At 44.6% G+C, this 19,118-nt stretch overlaps 1 protein-coding gene across 1 annotated transcript; it reads right to left on the reverse strand.

Moving 5' to 3' along the window:
• Positions 1-8,089: 8,089 nt before the first annotated feature.
• CAVIN2 (caveolae associated protein 2) lies at positions 8,090-18,493 on the reverse strand. The gene is made up of 2 exons (XM_066322549.1): positions 18,086-18,493; positions 8,090-10,663 (listed from the first exon to the last, which is right to left on the reverse strand). Exons 1-2 carry the CDS (start codon positions 18,476-18,478, stop codon positions 9,872-9,874), a joined length of 1,185 nt encoding a protein of 394 aa, XP_066178646.1. The 5' UTR covers positions 18,479-18,493; the 3' UTR covers positions 8,090-9,871.
• Between the last annotated feature and the right edge of the window lie 625 nt (positions 18,494-19,118).

The following is a 19,118-nucleotide window of genomic DNA, read 5'->3' on the forward strand; positions in this document are numbered from 1 at the left end:
AAAGATGGCAGAACACACTGAATAATATAGAACCTTCAAGAATAAATTGTCTCCATCCCAGTGGGGATACAGGAGTAAGCTGAAGTCTCTTCATTACCTACATAAAGTAATAATTTTTGTGGCTCTCAGCAATGTTAGAAAAGCATCTTCCCCTTTCTTCCACCTCAGGTCCTTGTGTTCATGTGGATGGCACAGGCTTGGCAGGGGAACTGCTGCTGATGATAAATGTGACTGTGAGCTTTGCCCAGAGCCCCAGAGGATGGGGCTGTGTGCCACAGAGGGGCAGGAACATGCTTTGCTGCTGAGTCCACAGGCAGTATTTCATGTGACTTTCCCTGGAGGATTTAGCCTAGAAGAAAACTGCTGCAGAGTTTAGCTGATCACTCCTTTACTCTCACATTGAGCCTCGTACAAAGAAAATGAGAGCAGACACCAAGCTCTGTATTGTAGTGTGAAGATTATTTTGGTTCTATAGATCCTAATCTTTCAGGTTGCTCCACTGGCATGGCATCAGAAAGGGATTTTTGCCACACTTCCAGCTATAAAAGCAAATCAGCTGAGTTCTGAGTAGACATTTTCACCTCTGGCTTCAGTACTTACTACAGATAAAATAATCACCAGATTTTTTTGATCTATTTTCAATAATAGTCTGAGGATTCATTGTAGTCCAGTACTTGGGGTAGATTAGGCATTAGTGGAGCAACAGTGGATTAACATCCCCTGCAACTGCATTGTTCCTGCAGGCAAATCTCCCTGTCTGCAATGCCTAAGAGCATTGTAGAGGCAGAGATGATCTCACCCTGTCTGCATTTCGAGCTGACCAGGCACCATATGGATGCAGTTAGTGCCGTGCCTGAATGAGAAACGTGGCATTATTAGCTTGGGGCAACATCTGACATTTGCCATGTCTTCCAGTTGGCTTGAAGCATGGGCAGAGGGAGCTGGTGTCTGTCTCAGAGTGAACATTGCCTCTGCCTGAAAAATATTGCACAAAACTGTGTGTGGAAGACTTGCAAAGTGATTTTGTGAAATTGTTATAAAGTGAAACGCTCTCAGTAATATGAAATTACTCCTATTAGAGCTGCAGCTTGAGTAGGTTTTATATGATCAAGAAGCACCAATTCAAGTTCTCTTGTCCCTGATTTTCTATAAACACTGATTTTGGTAGTCTCCCATTGCTGGCATAGATTTTGACTACTGTCACATCTTGCAAAAGGGAACTGTCTGAAATAGTTTCATTTTCAGGCTGGATGCTGAATACTGTGATAGCACAGACACTTTAAAAAATACCCAGAGGAAAACTTTTGAGGAACTTTGTCTTTAGAGGTATAAGTGTGCAGATGCCTTCAAAACCAAGGAGCCTTGGATGCCAAGCATTTTTTTAGGGTTTAGCATATTAATCCTTATATTAAACAGCAAGGATGGATATAAAGGTGAGCATGTAGAGGTACGTGTGTGATGCATGTTACGTAGATGTACACATGTATGAGATACATTTCTACCTCTCAGTGCACCTTCTCCTTCCTCTCTTCTGTAGAAAGAGACTTTCTTTTCGGGCACTGGAATTTGACAGCAGCAAACAAATTGGTGAGGAGATGTTTTCCATTTAGAGATTAAAACCTTAATCCGTTTTTTTCCTTCTGTTATTTCCAAAGCTTGTCATCATTTTCTCCCCATGTCTTCTTCTGCACAGGAAATAATCCAAGTATGGTAATTATGAAAAACCTTGTGTCTATTAACCTGCATCCTGCAAGTCATTAACGAGAATTCATAGTGCAGCCTTCCATTTTATGAGAGAGTTATATAACAAATGGAGATTTTCTGAAAAAGTACGATAAAATGACAGGCAACCACCTAGGAGATGTTAGGAGGTGAGCAGGAGAGAGCTGCTGCTTTATTTTTTGAAGAATGAATGGTGGGAAGGGGACTTGGGCAGGTCTCTTCTGGAGTTAGAGCAGAACCTGGCTTCCACTGTGTGAAGTGGCACCACTAAATAAAGAAACAGAGGAAAGCCAGAAAGAACAAACTGTTTCTCAACAGATGCATGAGAATGGAGCAACTCCCACGGGAGGTCAAGCATGGAGGAGAAATGGCCCAGCCAGCATGGCTGCCTCATGTCTTAATATAGCCCAGCTCCTTGGCAAGGCAGGGAGGTGAGGCCCAGTGCAGGAGGAGAGCTGGGTTTGCTTTCCCCAAAAGAAAACCCTCTGTTTGCAAGAGGAAAGAAATCCCACTGGCTGTGTTACAGCCAGCTGTTGGAGGTGCATTCCTCAGTGCTTCCAGCAAATCCTGCCTGCCCCTTGTCTGCAGGAGGTCTGTGCTCAGTGGGGAATTACCTGAAGGTCTGGACAGGAGGAGTCCCCATCCTGCTGTTCACAGCACTTCTCTTGTCTCTGACCTCTCTCTCCCAAGCCTTGGAAGCAAGTAGACATGGACCAAGTATTCCGGACCAACTTTTCTCATATAAAACAAACAAACTCTAAGCAAAATAAAAATGATTGGCTACATTGCACAGTGAAAATCACTTCTAGACCTAATTCTGGGCACATTGCTTCAGCAGTACATTTTGGCAGGTAGAGAGATGATAAATATTGAGCTCTTTCCTCACTGTTGCTGTCTCTTACGTGGCAGCTGTCCTGCAGTAATTTCTGATTCCCTACTCCCATTTCCATCTTTTTGAATTGTAGGCTTTATTAACCCTTGTTTTTCCTTTTTCCCATTTTTGTTGGTGCCTCTTGGTTCTGTACCAGCCTTTGTTCTGGGCACTCTGCTGGTGTTTCTTAGTAACCTTTCACCTCTTTCCTCCAGTTCCCCGCCCTTCCTAGTGACTCCTTCCCTCACACATTCCCTTCTCTCATGCACATCCCACTGTTCCATTTCTTATCCACATTTTCCTACTTTTTTCTCCTCCTACACACTTCTTGTTTAATGCCTCCCTCCACTTCTGGCTGCATGTCAACTATTGTACCATTAAGAGGTACTGAGAATTAATTAAAAAAAAATAAAATATCCCTGATGCATTTTTTTTTGGACTAGATTTGTAGGACCCTTTTTTAGCAAAAGAATTGACAAGCACTTCAAAATCCATTAAACTTTTCCAGGTTCTCACCTTATTTGAAGTTGTGTGTCATATACATTACATATCTATGACATACAGTGTTTAATAGCTACAGCAGGACATGGTCTTGTTTCAGTTGGGATCTCCATGCTGTTGAGCCTAGCCCAGGAACGTACATTTCTGTGTCCTGCAGCTTGCTTTTCCTTGGAAGAGTTGTGCAGTGGCATGCAGAGGACACAGATATTCTTCTGGAGAAGCTGAATATGCCAAAAGGAACCTCCTTCTTTTCAGTTTTACTCAGGACATATTTACACAGGTCGTGTTACATGACATGTCACCCTTCAGTCATAACCTGCTCTCTGACTGTCAGTCTCCAACTATTGCCAGCAGTGGAATGGTGAACCTTGCAGGGAAATGAAGGTTATTTAGAGGAAGTCACACAGCACTCATAGCTTTCCCTGTGGCCGTGTGGAAGTGACAATTGACTCTGCAAATGCAGGCAACTTCTGTGTGTTCATAATTTGTTTACCACTAGTCAGATGTTCTCAGTGTCCCTTTTTCCATGTCTTTGGCAGGGCTGTGTTGAGTTGCAGTGATTCAGGGACCAGGCAGCTGGTTAATGCAGCTCATGTTGTCACCCTCACGGGGCTCGTTTGCCTACAGGCATGTCAGAAGGAACAAGTGAAATAAAGGCATATATAACTGTAGCTGGCAGCGTACTGAAAAGATGCTGAAACTCCCTTTAAATGGATAGTGTAGGACATCAGGAGCTAAGTAGCTGAGGAACAAGATAAATTTTCTTGACTAGTGCTTGCTGTGTTTCTGTAGTTAGACTGTGCCTGGTACTTGATCTAAATGAATATGTGGTGTGCAGTGTAGTCATCCCCCGTGTGCTGTTTGTTCCTAACACTGTCCTGCACATTTCCAGTATCCATCGCAGTTCACACCACCTGCACTTCTACACAGCTTAAGCCTGATGAGGAGGGAGTAAAGAAGTCAAACCCAGTGTCTCCTCACTGTGCATAATGGCACCGGGGTGACAGTGACTTTCTGCTCCCTACATTCAGGAATTTGAACGCTCAGGGTGTTTTTCCACAAACCTTTAGGGAGGAGCAGAGAAGCCTGTAGTGTGATTGATGCATGCTGGTTGATGTTCTGCTCTTTCCCGGTGTGCCTGCACAAGCCTGAGCCTGTATGTGCAGCTTCCTGCTGGAAAGGCCAAGAGCAAACCACGTGTCCCTTCTGTTGGTGCAATCTGGGCTTGGTTTAGCTGCTGGGGCTCACACTGCAGAGAGAGATGCTAGCTTGTTCTGTCTCTCCATTTTGGATAATGGCTGTTGGTGAAATGTGTGTGTCCTTGAATCTGCTAATTGTATTTTTCTAATTATTCTCCAGCAACAGGTACTACAGGTTTCCTGAGCACTTTGCACCAGTATACAGCAGACTGTGTTGTAAGGGGAATGTAGGACAGCCACACACACACACAAAAAAAAAAAAAAAGTCATGTAATCTCTTGTGATGATCCCAAGTGATTATCTGCTGAGATATTCCAGGGAGCTATATAGACAAGTTGTTCCAAGGCCAGATTTTCACTGAAGGGAGTAAAGAGTATCACCGTTATTATGGAATTCAGACAGTGTATTGCAGCTGTGTTCTGAGGGAGGGGAAATGCTGGAGAGTTTAAGGCCGTTGACTGGCAGAGGGGCAATGCTAGTGTGCGACCTTGCTGCCACCCAGTATAATACAGTTCCCAGTTTGGATCAATTCCAGCTCTCAGACCCCAATTTATGAACCGTGGGGGAAGGACACGAGTTTTCTTTTAGAAGGTCACTATTATTTAAGGTTATTGGAAGTGAGTAAACCTGTTCCACCTTTATGAAGAAAACATTGCTGCGGAATTTTTAGGAGCCACACAGTTATAATGAATAATGAATATATGATACTTCGTGCAGTGTTTAGCCCAGCCTGAGAGAGAGAAAATAATGGAAGTCTCTTCTTTCTGCCTGGGTGTTCAAATGAAGGAAAATCAAAGCTGTTATACCAGAGCTATATATCAGCTAACATATTTTAGGAACTGTGGAATGATCATAATTACAAAAAAGTCCTCCAGAGAGAAATTATGAGTCATAGTTTATGTACTCTTTGGTGTTGCTATGGAAAAAGAGGTTAGTGCCAATGGTCATACAGCAATATTAATCTCTGATCTGAAAGAAAAATAAATAACAATCTCTAGCTTAACCCAAAGCAGATTTATTCTCAGTTACTGCAGCACACTCCATTAAAGGGGATAACCACGTAAGAAAAATTAAAGATGACATTGATTATCAGTTCTCAACATGCAATTATGGAGAGTTCCTTGTTTGAATTAGTGTGCGCTTCAGACTCTTGCAAATAGACTTGGTGAAGTGAGAGGAAGGGGGAAAAGGCAGTTGGATCAAAAGGAAGGCAGGAAGGATCAGCCACCACTGACAGCTGCAAGTATGCTGATTAAAATTTCTTTATGCACGCAGTTAGACTCAGCCCGGGGTGGGTGCTGGTTCAATGCAAATCCCGAAACAAAACCCTGGAAACGGGCAGTCTGGAGTGTGGAAAGTGGCTCTCAGCCTTTTTCCGTTTATTTGGGAAAGCCAGGGCCGTGAGTCAGGGAGCGGTGGATACTTGGGTGCTGAGTCAGCACCTCCGGGGCTCTGCCAGTTGTTTCCTATCCCTTGTTTCGTTGCCGAGGCAAAACCCTGACCAGGACCGGGACCAAACAGCTGCATGCTGGCTTCGCTTTGCTATGGGTGAACCTTTTTCTCTGTCTGCAGGAAGACTACCTGCCTGACACCTTTCCTATGACAACCCAGAGTGAGTGTGTCTTTAGTGGGTCACAGTAAAACTTTGACCCCTGCCTAGCTGATGTTACTTTCAGGAGTCGCAGCTCCACTTGCTCCCTCATAGGCAGTTCCCGACAGCACAGACCCTGCAGTCAGAAATTACCTAGCCATTCTGCTCACAGTGCACCCTGCAAAGCAGGGCAGAGCCTTCCTTTCTGCCACACCGCTGCATCTGCCGTGCTGATGGCAGGAAAACGTTTTGTTCAGCTGATGAGCTAAGCAGGTTGGATGGGGACACACACGGATCTCGTGTCCCATATCTGTGCACACAGCTTACTGATGATCACAGGAGTTGTATGTGTGGCCCAAACCCATTGTACGGCTCAAAGCGTCTTTTGAGCCAGCTGAAGGCTTTTCATTGACTTTCAGGGTTGGACCGGCCCCTTGGGAAGAGTTTGACCTCGAACAAATTGCCATTACTTCACTAATTCTTCTGAGCTTACCTCTTTTTTAAGTTTGTGACTATCGGTCATCAGTTGTGCAGCTGTTTGGTATTACAGCCTACAACAACAAAGGGTTTTCATTGCAGCAGTGTAAAGGGCTATCCAGGTGTATTTTACCTTCTGATCCTTTTCTTCTCCCCTTCCTTCTGTCTGTTAAAGAGACAGAACGTGCTTCAGTCAGGCCTGTATGATGGCTTTCACTGCACTCTCTTATTTGACAGTGAAATGGTCCAGAAAACCCTTATCTGTGCCTTTTCACAGAGAAGCCAGCTCATGGATTAGCACGTGGGGGTCAACAGGATGGTCTTTGCTCTTTCCCCTAAAAGGGGACAGAAATGTCAGCTGGTTTTGTGTCATTGAAAATGGAAGTATCAGCAGCTGCTGAGTGCTGCTAGTTTAAATATTTATACCACAAGGGCTTTATCACACCCTTTTTCTCTGTGCAGAGCCGCTGCCGATTCCAGTGGAGGTCTGACTCTGAATCTGTGCAGCAGCTCACGGGTCAGGTCTTCCAAGGAATAATGGCACAAGTGGAGCTCATTGTTACCGTGTCAGGAAGCGTAAACAAGCAGTTTTTAAAAAAAGTAATTGTGTAGACAAACCTGTCAGCACCATCATGGAATACTCGTGCATATGCCTGACATCTGCCAGCCTGACGAGATCCAGGCACATACTTGAGATACTTGAAAGAATACGGTGCTGCTGGTCCCAGAGCCTGTCTCCTCCCTCAAACAGCAAGTTCTGCAGGCTGATGTTTTCAGTCAGGCCTCGAGAGTGGAAGGCAAGGGGAAGGAACAGCTTGGGGGCATCTTGAGAGCCTGAGCTTGCTTCCTCCTCTGGTTTATAAGACAGCACAAAAGCAGACATAGATGAGTTGAGTAAATGCTTTTCTCTCTCACAAAGCATGCTTTCTTTTGTTTGTTAGGATTACAGACCCACCTGTCCTTGTAAATGTGCCATTGTGATGCAGAAAACATTTAATTCTACTCCTGCAACCGATGGCTGCGTGTGTGCTGTATTCTGAAGTGAGTGTTTGAGTTAATTCTCCCAGATGCTCAGTGTCTGCATTTGCAATGGTTTTGCTGGATAGCATTGTAATGCTCTTAGAACACTGTGTGTGGGATTCATTTCAGCATCTCTAAAACTGGATAAAGCATGGCCAGGGATATTGTTTGAATTAAAGCTTAGCAGGACAAACAAACCAGCATATCTGAAAGCAAAATGTAAACATGATGCTGGGGCTCCTGGTTAGCACTTGGTGGCTGCGGGAGGTTGACAGCTGCTGCATAAAGGTTAAACGTGCTTTCTTTGGTCTGTCAGTAAAATTAAGCCTGCTAAAGACTATGTGGCACTCCAGAAGACAAGAGTTTATCTGTGTGCATAGACAGAACATAGACTTCAGTATATGAACTTCATATAAATATGCTTTCCAGGACTATGTAGTGTAGTAGGAGTACGCTGCAGTCCAATAAAAATATGCAGATTGAGCCAGGAGATTTTGGAAGGTTCCTGAATACGTTTAGATGGGCTAGAAACCTGACAAGTGTCTGGAAAGCAAAGTACTGGTGTTTGCATTGCTAAATAACAGCACAGGATGAGAAAGAAAACGGTATAGATACAACAGGGATATGAACTGAAGTAATAAATACTTGACCTTTAAATTTCATCTTTGCCAGCTTCTCAGAATGCTTCTCCCAAAGATTGACATGGCGGTGTTTTATATTATGCTTTTATTTGTCATATTCGTAGTTAGTTACAAGTAAAAATTATTGAAATCCATTGTAGTTAATACAAAATAAAAATATAGCTGCACGAGTTACGCCATGGTTTTTCTTAGAAACAGAATCTTCTATATGATACCATGCACTTAAGAGCTTAACTCTTAATAGTACTCGCCTAACTAAGCTCTAACTAAGTTCCAGTGTGATTTACTGGTTACAGATATTATCCCTGTGGAGTAATACCTGTTAATTATTTCATAATGGTACTTCTGCTGTAGCTTTTATTTCCCCTGTAATTTGTGATTCTAAACACAAAAGGAAGCAACCTTTTAGTGCAATGTTAAGTATCAGTAGAATTTTTACGTATATAAAAAAATAAAAATAACCCACTGCATAAACAACCAAGGATGTAAGGGAACTGTTGTGGGTATTGTGCTTCCCTTTCCTCCCTTGCCCCTTACCTTTAAGTGACAGGAATGAACATTCATAGTGAACAAACTACCTTGTAACCTTTCATTTTCAATTAATCTTGAAGAATTACATACTAGTAATTTTGAGAGCAGGTGGGTGACTTTGATCAAAGTTACTAGCAGAGAACCAAATCCTGTGGCTTTGCAAGCTCATGCTTACATAAATTCATCCCTGCCATGAAGTTCAATCCATAACACATTGTTCCCTTTGGACATGCCTGAAAGAGTATTTCACCTTTTTGAAGAAATTGTCCTTACATCCCTGTAATTATCTAACTCTCCTGTGTAGATATAGCTCTATATATGAAATAATCTGTAAAAAGATAAATTATCCTATTTTCAAAATACTCTGAGATACAAAGTTGTGCAGGTGCGAAGTTTGATAGTATATTGCTATAAAGACTATGACTTAATTAGTGTTATCTGAGTATATATGCTTTAAGCTGGGAGTATAGATTTAATACGGGGGGGGTTACTTTTGCTTTTTTTTAACATTTCATGGCACTTCATATTTTCTTCAGGCTACCTTCATGTTCCTATCAAACACCTGTATTTTTTCTTTTAATTTCTGAACCCTTAAAGGTACAGTAATTGATCACACGTTCACGATTGTCATTAAAGTATTTCCATAACTCCGTTAGATTGAAAAATACTTTCCCCCCCTACCTAAACACAGTGATTTCTTCTAAATGAATAGCGAGTGACTACTGGCAAAAATCTTCCTCTCACTGAAATGGATGGAACTGGGTTTTCAGCTTCACCCTCTAAGTACTGTGCTCTTTTAGTCCTACAGTGCTGTGGAGCAAAGCCCTAAACAAACTATAGGTGTGTGCACAGTTACTGAGGCTGTTAGAATTCATGGAGCGTGGCAAGGCAACTGGAATCAAATGTTCTCATTGGTATTCCCACATTTACATACAAAACTACTCACAGTGCCGGGACATACCGGGGGAAGAAAAGAGAACAGAAATGCTTGGGTCTTGACTACTCTCCACACGTTCCTCTGACCTAACTCTATGAAAGCCAGCTGATCAGCTTGCTTCGACCAGACATCCTCTCTTCCTGCTAGTCTCTGACACCAGCTGGCAGCATCTCTCAATTCACCAACACCAGTGGCTTGGCCTAAAGCAGAGCACGTTGCAGCTCAAGTCGTTGACCTTGCCCGCTCTGCATTCCAACACGATGCAATAAGTTATCACTGCAGAAAAAAGGATGAAAGAGTTGCTCCTCCTGCAGCTGGAACCAGTTCCTTGCCTAAGGAAAACCGGGTGTGTCTGGGAGGAGAAGGGGGGCTTGGGGCTGCTCACGCTGTCTGGTTCACCTGCAGGACGGCTGCTGGGGTCGTTTCTTCATCAGATTGTTCCATTTCCCCGCCAACTGGGTTGCTCCTCTCATCGAACAGTTTCTGGGTAGATTCTAGAGGCATCCCGTACTCTTCATCATCCTCCACGATGGACAGCTCGATGTTGTTGCTCACCACAGCCTTCCCTTCCACTCTGGCCTCCTTCTCCAGAGAATCGACGGCGGCCTTGCCCTCCTCGGCCAGGGAGGTGGTGGGTGTCAGATCCGAGTGCATGTCGGCAAAGGACATCTCGTCCTCGTTCTCAGCCTGCTCGTTGCTTGCAGTTTCTGATGGTCTGTCCTCAGCTTCCGTGGGGCTTTCTCCTTCGCGGCCTTTCTTGGTGCTGAACGCGAGGGGAGACACTTTGAAACCTGAGCCCTTTGAAGAGGAGGATTTCTGGTGATGCACAGTGAGTGATTTCTTGATCTTTTCTCTCCGTTCAGGCGACACAATCTTTGTGCTGATTTTGTTCATCTTCTTCTCAATGTTTTGGCGGGAAAATGCTTTCTTGAGGCTGTCCACCTTCTTGAGGCTGGATCTTTTAAGTTTCTCAGCTCTTGATTCCTCTGTTTTCTCCTCTGCACTGTCATCCAAGTCATCTCCCTCGTGAAACATTTCGTCATCTGACCCCAACTCCACTGTGTGCAAGGTTTCTTCCAGTGTTTTGTTCTCATCCACAGGCTCCTCTTTTCCTTCTGTAATGCTAGGAATCGGCTCTTTTGCAAAAACACTGGCAGGGATCTCATTTTCTTCCTGAAAGAATTGACAATATTTGAGTTTCATAGTTCACAGGACACAAATAATTTAATAAACAATGCACAACCCCAAACAATTATTTTTCTTCCCCCCCCATGATGAGATGAAGGCTGAATGTTCATTGGTTTTTTCAGTACACTTAACCAGTAACAAACCACTTCAAAGCCCACTGAACCCATTATCTGGTAAAGTTTAAGGCTTATGAGCTGTCAGCTGTAAGACTACTCTTTCAAAGTGACTTGGAATGTAGGCAGAATGGAAATCCTGTTCTTTTAATTTGTATTAGAAACTCTCATATGAAGAGTTTAGCTGTCAAGTTGTATCGCTGTCCCTGGGGAGAAGGGAGGGTTTGGTGGGGAGGGAGGTTGTACTGCAGACCTCCAGAAGCCACATGACCCCACAGAGCTTTCAGTTTCTTCAGCCTGAGAAGACTGATATTCTCAGAGACTGAGAATATCCCTGCAGAGGTGTTGGTTGCATCTGGGAAGTGTCTCAAATGGCAAATGCAGTTAGCACTTATGCCATATTCCTGCAAAATGTACGTTGCTGTTAAAAATGGACTGTTGATATTGAGAAACCATGAAGTTCACGATGTTTAGAGTATATCCTATTTTACAGCTATTTACAGAAAAAAAACACCCCAAAGTAATAAATTTTGTTGGTAAATATTAAAATGTGGATAGGACAGCTCCTTGAAATGTAAGATCACAAATTTACAGTACACAAAAATAAATAGACACTATACCACATAGAAAACAGGAGCTTCTGGCTAATAGGAGAAGTATTGCTTTGTAGAAACAAAACCAAGAAAGGACAGAGAAAGAAAGAAAGAATCTAAAAACAAAACAGGCTGAGCAAGGGCAGAAGCTCCAGGTCATAATGAGGGATGTCTGTGCCCACTGAGTGCAGAAGCTCTGCAACCCCGAGCAGCTCAGAGGCAGCACAATGAACACTCTGTTCTGTGGGGGGTTTGCAGGCATCCACCCGTGCAAAGAAAATGAGGCTCCTTGCACACTCCCTTCTCCTCTCAGCACCCTGAGCCTTGGATCTGCATAGTCTTTAGTCATTACCTTTTTTATCACTTTCAGACAGGGTGCATGCAATTTCACTTCCTCGCATGCATCGGGAAGGGTTTTCTTTTCCCTCCTCCCTCCACATTTATCTTTAGATACAAAAAAGCAGTAAGTGCTGAGTGAAAGGGCTGTAATAGTCTCAGATCTGTCCCTAGTGGGCCTGAGTGTACAGTTAAGGGGGAAAAAGGCCACATACACTTCCAAGTTCATGCTCATTATTTCGGGACTGAGCATACAGCTGTGATCACTGCAGAGAATAGTGTCTTGGGTTAAATTTGCTGTCAAGGCTGTTGTGCATGGTTGTTGTTTAGTCTGGAGAAGAGGAGGCTCAGGGGGGACTTTAGTGTTTTCTACAACTCCCTGAAAGGAGGTTGTGGCCAGGTGAGGTCAGGCTCTTCTGCCAGGCAACCAGTGATAGGACAAGAGGACACTTAAACTGTGCCTCAGGGAGGGTTAGGTTGGACATTAGGAAGAATTTCTTCACAGAAAGAGTGATTAGACACTGGGATGTGCTGCCCAAGATGGTGGTGGATTTACTGTCCCTGGAGATGTTTAAGAGAAGACTGGATGTGACACTTGGTGCCATGGTCTGGTTGACAATGGTCTGGTGTTGGGTCACAGGTTGGACTCAATGATCTCATTTCCAACGTAATTGTTTCTATTATTCTGTGATTCTATTAAAAAAACTAGGACTGCTTTGGGCTACTACTAGGGCTACTTAGTAGCCCTTCTGGAACTCAGAAATATGCAATGTAGATGGGCAGAATAATTTTATACCATATACATATATATGCACACACAGTGATTCAAGTATGCTGGGTAATATCCCTCGTGGATATTAAAAATGAGAAGTATAGAAGAAATGGATGCTGGTTGGGCAGTTTGTATATGCTTTATTCCTGCACTGCTTTCTGGGCCCGTGGCCTCAGTCAGATACACTGGCACACAACTTTCTTGACAAGCCCTGTGCCTGCAGGGGAACATCTCATGGAGCCCACACTCTTCTCCTGACACCTATTATGTTGTTGCAGCTATCAGCAACAGTGACCAAGATAACAAAACAAAGGAAACCTGCACCAGCTTTAAGTGAAACCAGCTGTTAACTGCTGCACAAATATTTATATTTTCTCTCCACTGCAGTTAATGAAATGCGGATTACATGAGTGGGTGCAGTGTTGAATTATTCCCCAGAGCATGAGAACTCAGTATAAAACATAATTTTCATGTCTAGTGCATTCTTTCCAAACCTAGGTAATCATGCACAATCTTAGACATCTGAACATTCAGGTGTAAGTGCCTGAATGGTGTAGAAAACTCTGATTTTAATGAGTAGAGAGGTGGGTTGCTACTTTTTAAGTATTTTATCTAGGAAAGTGGTGTCATATGAGTTTAATCACAGCGCAGTCTGAGCCAGAGATGGGTCTGAAAGGTCCTTCTCAAGGTCAGTTTAGCTCTGTCTACAGTATTCATGTTAAACTGAAGTACTGCATGCAGTCTCTAGAAGATGAACACAGATATGATTACAATTTTTATCAAATTTCTGAGTAGAGACTGTCAAACTACCCATCTTTACAAATGGGGAAAAAAATGCAAACAAAAATATACTGAGCTAATGATTCAATTAAAAGCAGATCTTAGGTGGTCTCTGGCTATCAGGCAGTACTGGAATTCAAGTGATCACCCCTCTGTCTAAGTTCCTGCATGGCTCTGGAAAACATCAGGGCATCTATTTGTGAGCTTATAAAACGGGAAGGACGCGCTTCTCTATGTCATGCTTCCGCAAGACCTTAGGATTACAGGAACTATTAAAATGCAAATGAAAATAAATGAAGTAAAATGCTTTGAAAACACAAGGGTGGTACAGCAGGAGTGCTCTGTGGTGGAACAGACATTTCTATTTCAAACATGGTTACAGATAACACGTTGTAAGTGGGCTATTGATAACTTTTTGGTCTTACAAGTTTATGTGACAGCTATATTTTGTTTTGATACATTTTTTAAGCAGTCTGCTATTTCATTTAGGAAGACTAGAACAATACACTGAAAAATGCCAGCTGTTACAAACTGCATAACTATTTTCCATGCCAAAGGAAGTAGAACTTTGATCTTTTCTTCTTGATCTAATCTAAAATTCTAAGAAAGCAATACATCTTTGTATTTTCCACATCTGAGTTCAAAAACAGCCCTTTGCATTTTATTTTTTTTTTCTCAGATGGGCTTGACTGTAGGTAGCTAGCTCCTCTGAATTTTATTTTTCCATGTAGGAGATGAATGGAATAGTGGAAGTTCTGTGCATAAAACAACTCTTGCTAACACTAGTAATACTTGCATAGTTAAAATCACTGTGGCTTTGATCAGTTATCCTTGGTAACTTCCTGCAGGTCATAATTTCATCCCTATCCTCTACAAAAAGGAGAAAGATCCATAGCAGTGTACTACAAAACTGGGCGGCCCGAGTGAACAGGTAGTTAATTTACTCAAGAAGTGCTGATTCTCTGATGCTGCTGCATGAGGAAAATCAATCTGCTTTGGTTTGGGATTTTTTGTTACATTTGCTGTATGAGGCCATGACCTTCAAGAAGGAGAGATGGCATTTCCCCAGTCCAGGCTCTTCTGTATGTCGCTGTTACATGCCCAAATGATCTAAAACTTGTTTTGCTATGCAAAATAGGTCAAAATATGACAAATCCTCCTGAAACCAGCTCCAGCTCCACCTGCTTTCCTTTGGACAAACACGGCTCTTCAGACCTGGATGTCAGGGTGGGCAGGGAGGGCAGGCAGCAGGGAATGCCACCCGCCCATTGGCAGGTCCTGTGCAGGCTGGGGCAGTGGCTGCACTGTCCCCTGCCCTCCCACAGCGCAGCTGGGCCAAGTCCACACAGCCACGGGAGGTGTTTCTGTCAGAATCAATAGGAGAGTGTTCTTCCTGCAAGGCTCCAGTGGGACATGCAGCATTTTCAGCCTGTAATCCTTCTGGTTCCCTCACTTATTCATTTTTGAGTTTCAAGTTGCTTTTGCAAAAGATTCCCGCAGTAATCCATACAAGAAGATATAACAAAATGGATAATTTTTTGTGCCCCCCTCTTGCTTCATTTTAGGATGAAGGATTTACCAACAGCAGCATCGGAAAAGGACTTGAATATTAGCATGCTTGACCCCAAGCTGCAGTTTTGACTTATTTTAGCTGTCCTATTTCCATGACATTTAGCCAGTAAACATGACATTTAATTGAAAAAAATTAAACATGAGCCTTTTTTATCTTCCATTTTGCTTTTGCAGCTAAAAAAGCAAACAAAACCCCCACCAAACTAGAACCAAAAAGCTGGTCATGTGGCGAGAACAAAATAGAAGGGAACAATGCCAAAGCTTAACAAGGATTTTTAAAACAGTCACTTCAGTGTTTTGCTGAATTGCTGTGTCATTTATAATAACTTTTGCATCCTCAAATTCTTGGAATGGCGCTCCCTTAAAATATGCCACCAATTAAAGAAATATATGCAGACATTCTAGGGAGAGAAAACTAAGAGCATTTTAATGGAAAATATGTAAATAGGTGAACTTTTCTAAACACAGTTCATTCTCAGTGCATATGCAGAGGGAAAGCTGATGCTGGTGTGTGGCAGCACAACTTCATAAAATGCAGAGCTGGAGCTGTTTTGGCTATGCTCAGTGCTCTCACCAAGTATTAGGGAGTTTAGGGTATATGGTGAATGCAGAACTGAATGCCAAATATGAATTAATATTTTCATACTGAGCTGTCTCCCAAAGCTGGAGAAGCTGGTTCTAATGAGAAACATGCTCTGTGAAGTTTGGCATTGTTTTTATCAGTGGAAAAGGAGGATCCCCCAGCTGAAGAGGAGTCTCATACATCCAGATTCTCCTTTGTTTCCACAGAAATCTGGCGTCAATACAGCTTCATTACTGTGACTTCTCCTTCCTGCAATTGTTTTTCCATGGATTCCTGAGCAAGGCAGGACAGCAACCCCACCAGCTTGCTGGTTTTTTCCCCTGTACAATTATCCTAGCAAGGCAGTGGCCCTGCTGACTACCAGAGTGTCCTTTCTCCAGCCTGAAAGGAGATCCTGGCAGGGAGATTGCAGGGCAGTGGGCATGCAGGTACAGCCTGGGCACCCCTCTGTTCTCAGCAGAAAATCCCAGCTCCTCCCAGACTCCACTGGAGAAAGCCCTGGATGCTGACCACCCAGGCTTCCAGACAGTCACGCTGCCATTTCACTGAAGGCCACTGCCAGCAGCAATTCCCAGCTCATAGCTGTTTGGAGTTTTTAAAGTAGATTTAACGGCAGCGTTTCTTTTTTAAGTCTTGTGTTCTTGGCTTGCAGTGGTTTGGGATTGGTTATGTTCATCCTCCTGCATGTAGTGACGTATTTTCTGGTGAGAGATGGGAACAGTCACCTAAATCCCTATAAAAGCCGTGGAGAACAGACCTGCTGTCCAAAGGCACCAGCCCAGAGACAGGCAGTGGATTTTCTGTATCTGTTGTACTGGGACATGGGCCTGTGTTGCTTGCCTTAGGTTTGTGCAGTATTAAGGAAAGGTTCAGAGATTTAAACAGAACTTACGAACACATTTTAGTGTCAGCAGGACACTGCTTTACCCCTGGTAGCCTTCTTGGTAATTTTTACTGTTGCTTTCACTCAGTCCCTGCAAATTGTTGCCAGTGGAAGTTCCCCACCCAAGGTAGCATCAACTGTCCTGCACACACAGAGCTCTGTTTGTCTTTCCTCTCTGCATTATGTCATCTTAAAACAGTAAATATTGAGTTCTCTGGCAGAAGACACTCCTTGCAACAGTGAGGCCTTAATTCTGAGGTTCAGAGTTATGAGAAATGTTAAAAATTACCTTCCCCCAGGCGTTGCTGATGCACCCACCACACAGGACATGGTCTAGGTCTGAACCTGGAGGCGGGAGCCAGTCACCAGCTAATGGGGCCTGGGAGATGGCAGTGTTTTGACATACAGTAATGGATCCGAAATTACTTGCAGAACTGCAGAGAACATGTGTCTTTTAATTTACCCAGTCTCTGGAATAATTTCCACATTCCTTCTGGGGTGGAAACAGGCTGCAGCTCCTCCTCTTCTGGCCTGACAAGCCTGGACTGTAATTTGGGAGAACAATACGCAGGGAGGTGGGGGCTTCCTTTCTGGGGGAATTGCCTGTGCACTAACCAGCCCTGCCAGCTTTTCACAATCAAGCACTGCTCTCTTATTTTGGGATTGTTTAGGAAAAAAACCCCAACAACCCAAGGAGCAGAGTTAGTGGCTGGCAGAGGTAACGCCCCGCTGACAAGTTCAGCGTGAAGTGCCCGAGCTGTGACTACCCCAGCCCAGCATTTGCTCTCCTGCCCTCCCTCAGTGATTTGTGGAGGCCTGTCTATATTTTTTTTTAAATATGTGTAAGTCACGTCCTGTGTTTAGTTAAAGCTCGCGGCGTGCTCTATCCAGACCATTGCTTAAAAAGGGGAAAATATGCAAACTGCTGCTATCACTGGATGGACTCCCAGGAAGCTGAGTTTTTAAGCTGAATTTTTAGCCCATCCCTGAATGGGCCAGATCAGTCCTGCAGAGTGAAGCAGGGCACGAGGAGACAGGGAGATGCAGCCCTGCCCCTCTCCTGCTTCTCAGGGCAGATGCTGTGGCAGTTTTTAGGGGTACTTCTACTGCAAGTCTGCAAAACGGGCTCTTTCCTCAAGTTTGCCAAGAGTTTGGAAAAACGTAACTGCCCTTCAAGTTTACTTAAAGCCCAAAGCACACAATAAAACAAACCTCTCCCCACATATGCTTGGAGTTAGTAAAATACGGCTTTCCCTTCATTTTCAGAGTAAACGACGGCAGTTTTCTCATGCGTGCTAAGAGTTAGCAAAGCAAGGTCACTTTCCTCACGTTCGCTAGGAGTTAGTAAAAGACAACAGTATCTCCAAGACTGCAGGAGCTGAAGAGGGCACTTTCCTAAAGTTTGCTAAAAGTTAGGAAGGGGGGAAAAAAAAAAAAAAAAAAAGAAACAAGGAAAAGAAGGGCTTTCCCCTCACGTTTGCAAGAGTAAAAAAGAAAGCTTTTCCCAGATTTCCTAAGAGTTAGGAAAACATGCTTTCCTTACATCCATGAAAAGTGGGCATTCCACCTGCACTTGCTAACAATGAAAGAGGGCCCTTCCCCTAGTTTAAGACTCAGCAAAAGACTACTCCCTCCCCACGTCTGCTAAGGTGGAAAGGTTTTCCTCCCACATCTGCCAAGTTAGCAGGAGGACAGCTCTGGCTTCCGAGTTTGCGGAGTTTGGCAGCCGGCGGGCGGCAGCGGGCGGTTCTCCGGGCGGGGAGCGGGGCTCTCACCTGGAAGATGAGCACCTTGAAGCGGTCCCGGCGGAGCAGCTGGGCGTGGTGCTGCTCCAGGCGCCGCACCTGGTCGCACTGCCTGTCCAGGCGCTCCCGCACGGCGCGGGTGTGCGCGCACACCTTCCGCGACTTCTCCAGCAGCTTCTCCACCGCCTCGCCCGTGGCGCCGTGGCTGCGGCACAGCTTCACCAGGTCCCCCTGGATGCCCCGCACCGCCCCTTCCAGGCCCCGCTGCCTCTGCTCCATCTGCCGCTGGTGGCCTTCCACCGCCTCCAGCATGGAGACCAGCTTCTCCAGCAGCGCCAGCACGGTCAGCGCGTTCACCTGCCCGCCCGCCGGCTCCGCGGCCGGCAGCGGGGGCACCGCGCCGCCTGCCGCCGCCTCGCCCATGGCCGCCCCGGGACGGCACGGCCCCGCCGCCGCCGCTGTTAAGGGCTGCGCCTTCGCCCTGCCCCGGGGAGGTTTGGGGCAGGGCCCGGCCCCGGCCCGCCCCGGGCAGCGGGCTGTGACCGCCCCGCGTCCCGCTCGGAGCCGCCGGGAGCGCTGCCCGCCAGCGCTGCCGCCCCGCCGGCATCGGTAGATGGCAGGAGATACCGCGGAATGCGGGCTGCAGGAGCGGGCTGCTGGGGACGGGCCGGAGAGACATCGCGGCTCTAGGCTGGACTTCCAGCCTGTCCTGTACTCTGAAGGCCTTAAACTAATAAGAGTAATTGAAGGTGTTTAAATTATTGCTGTAATCGATATCACAATTATTACAGTAATCGTATATCGACGTGCTTTTAAAGAAGTAAATTACTTCTTTAATAAGTGCATCAATTATTACATTATTCACATATTAATGTGCTCTGACAGCATACAAAAATTGTATTGGCATATTTGTTCTTGTATCAGCATCCTGATGGTAATTTTTAGTAATTTTCGTAATAATTAACAAACTTATAAAACATTTACTTGTGGTGAATCAAGTCTCCCATAATTCCTTCCACCCCGTACAACACCAGACCGGGTTTGGTGGTTTTTTAAAATAACA

This window comes from Sylvia atricapilla, chromosome 7, assembly GCF_009819655.1.
Source record: "Sylvia atricapilla isolate bSylAtr1 chromosome 7, bSylAtr1.pri, whole genome shotgun sequence".
In the NCBI taxonomy this organism is placed as follows: Eukaryota; Metazoa; Chordata; class Aves; order Passeriformes; family Sylviidae; genus Sylvia; species Sylvia atricapilla.

Excerpts from the sequence above, each read along its gene's own strand:
- CAVIN2 (XM_066322549.1), bottom strand. The coding sequence starts at position 18,478 with ATGGGCGAGGCGGCGGCAGGCGGCGCGGTGCCCCCGCTGCCGGCCGCG. Across the intron at positions 10,664-18,085 it reads TCAAGGTGCTCATCTTCCAG|GAAGAAAATGAGATCCCTGC; the intron begins GTGAGAGCCCCG and ends CAATTCTTTCAG.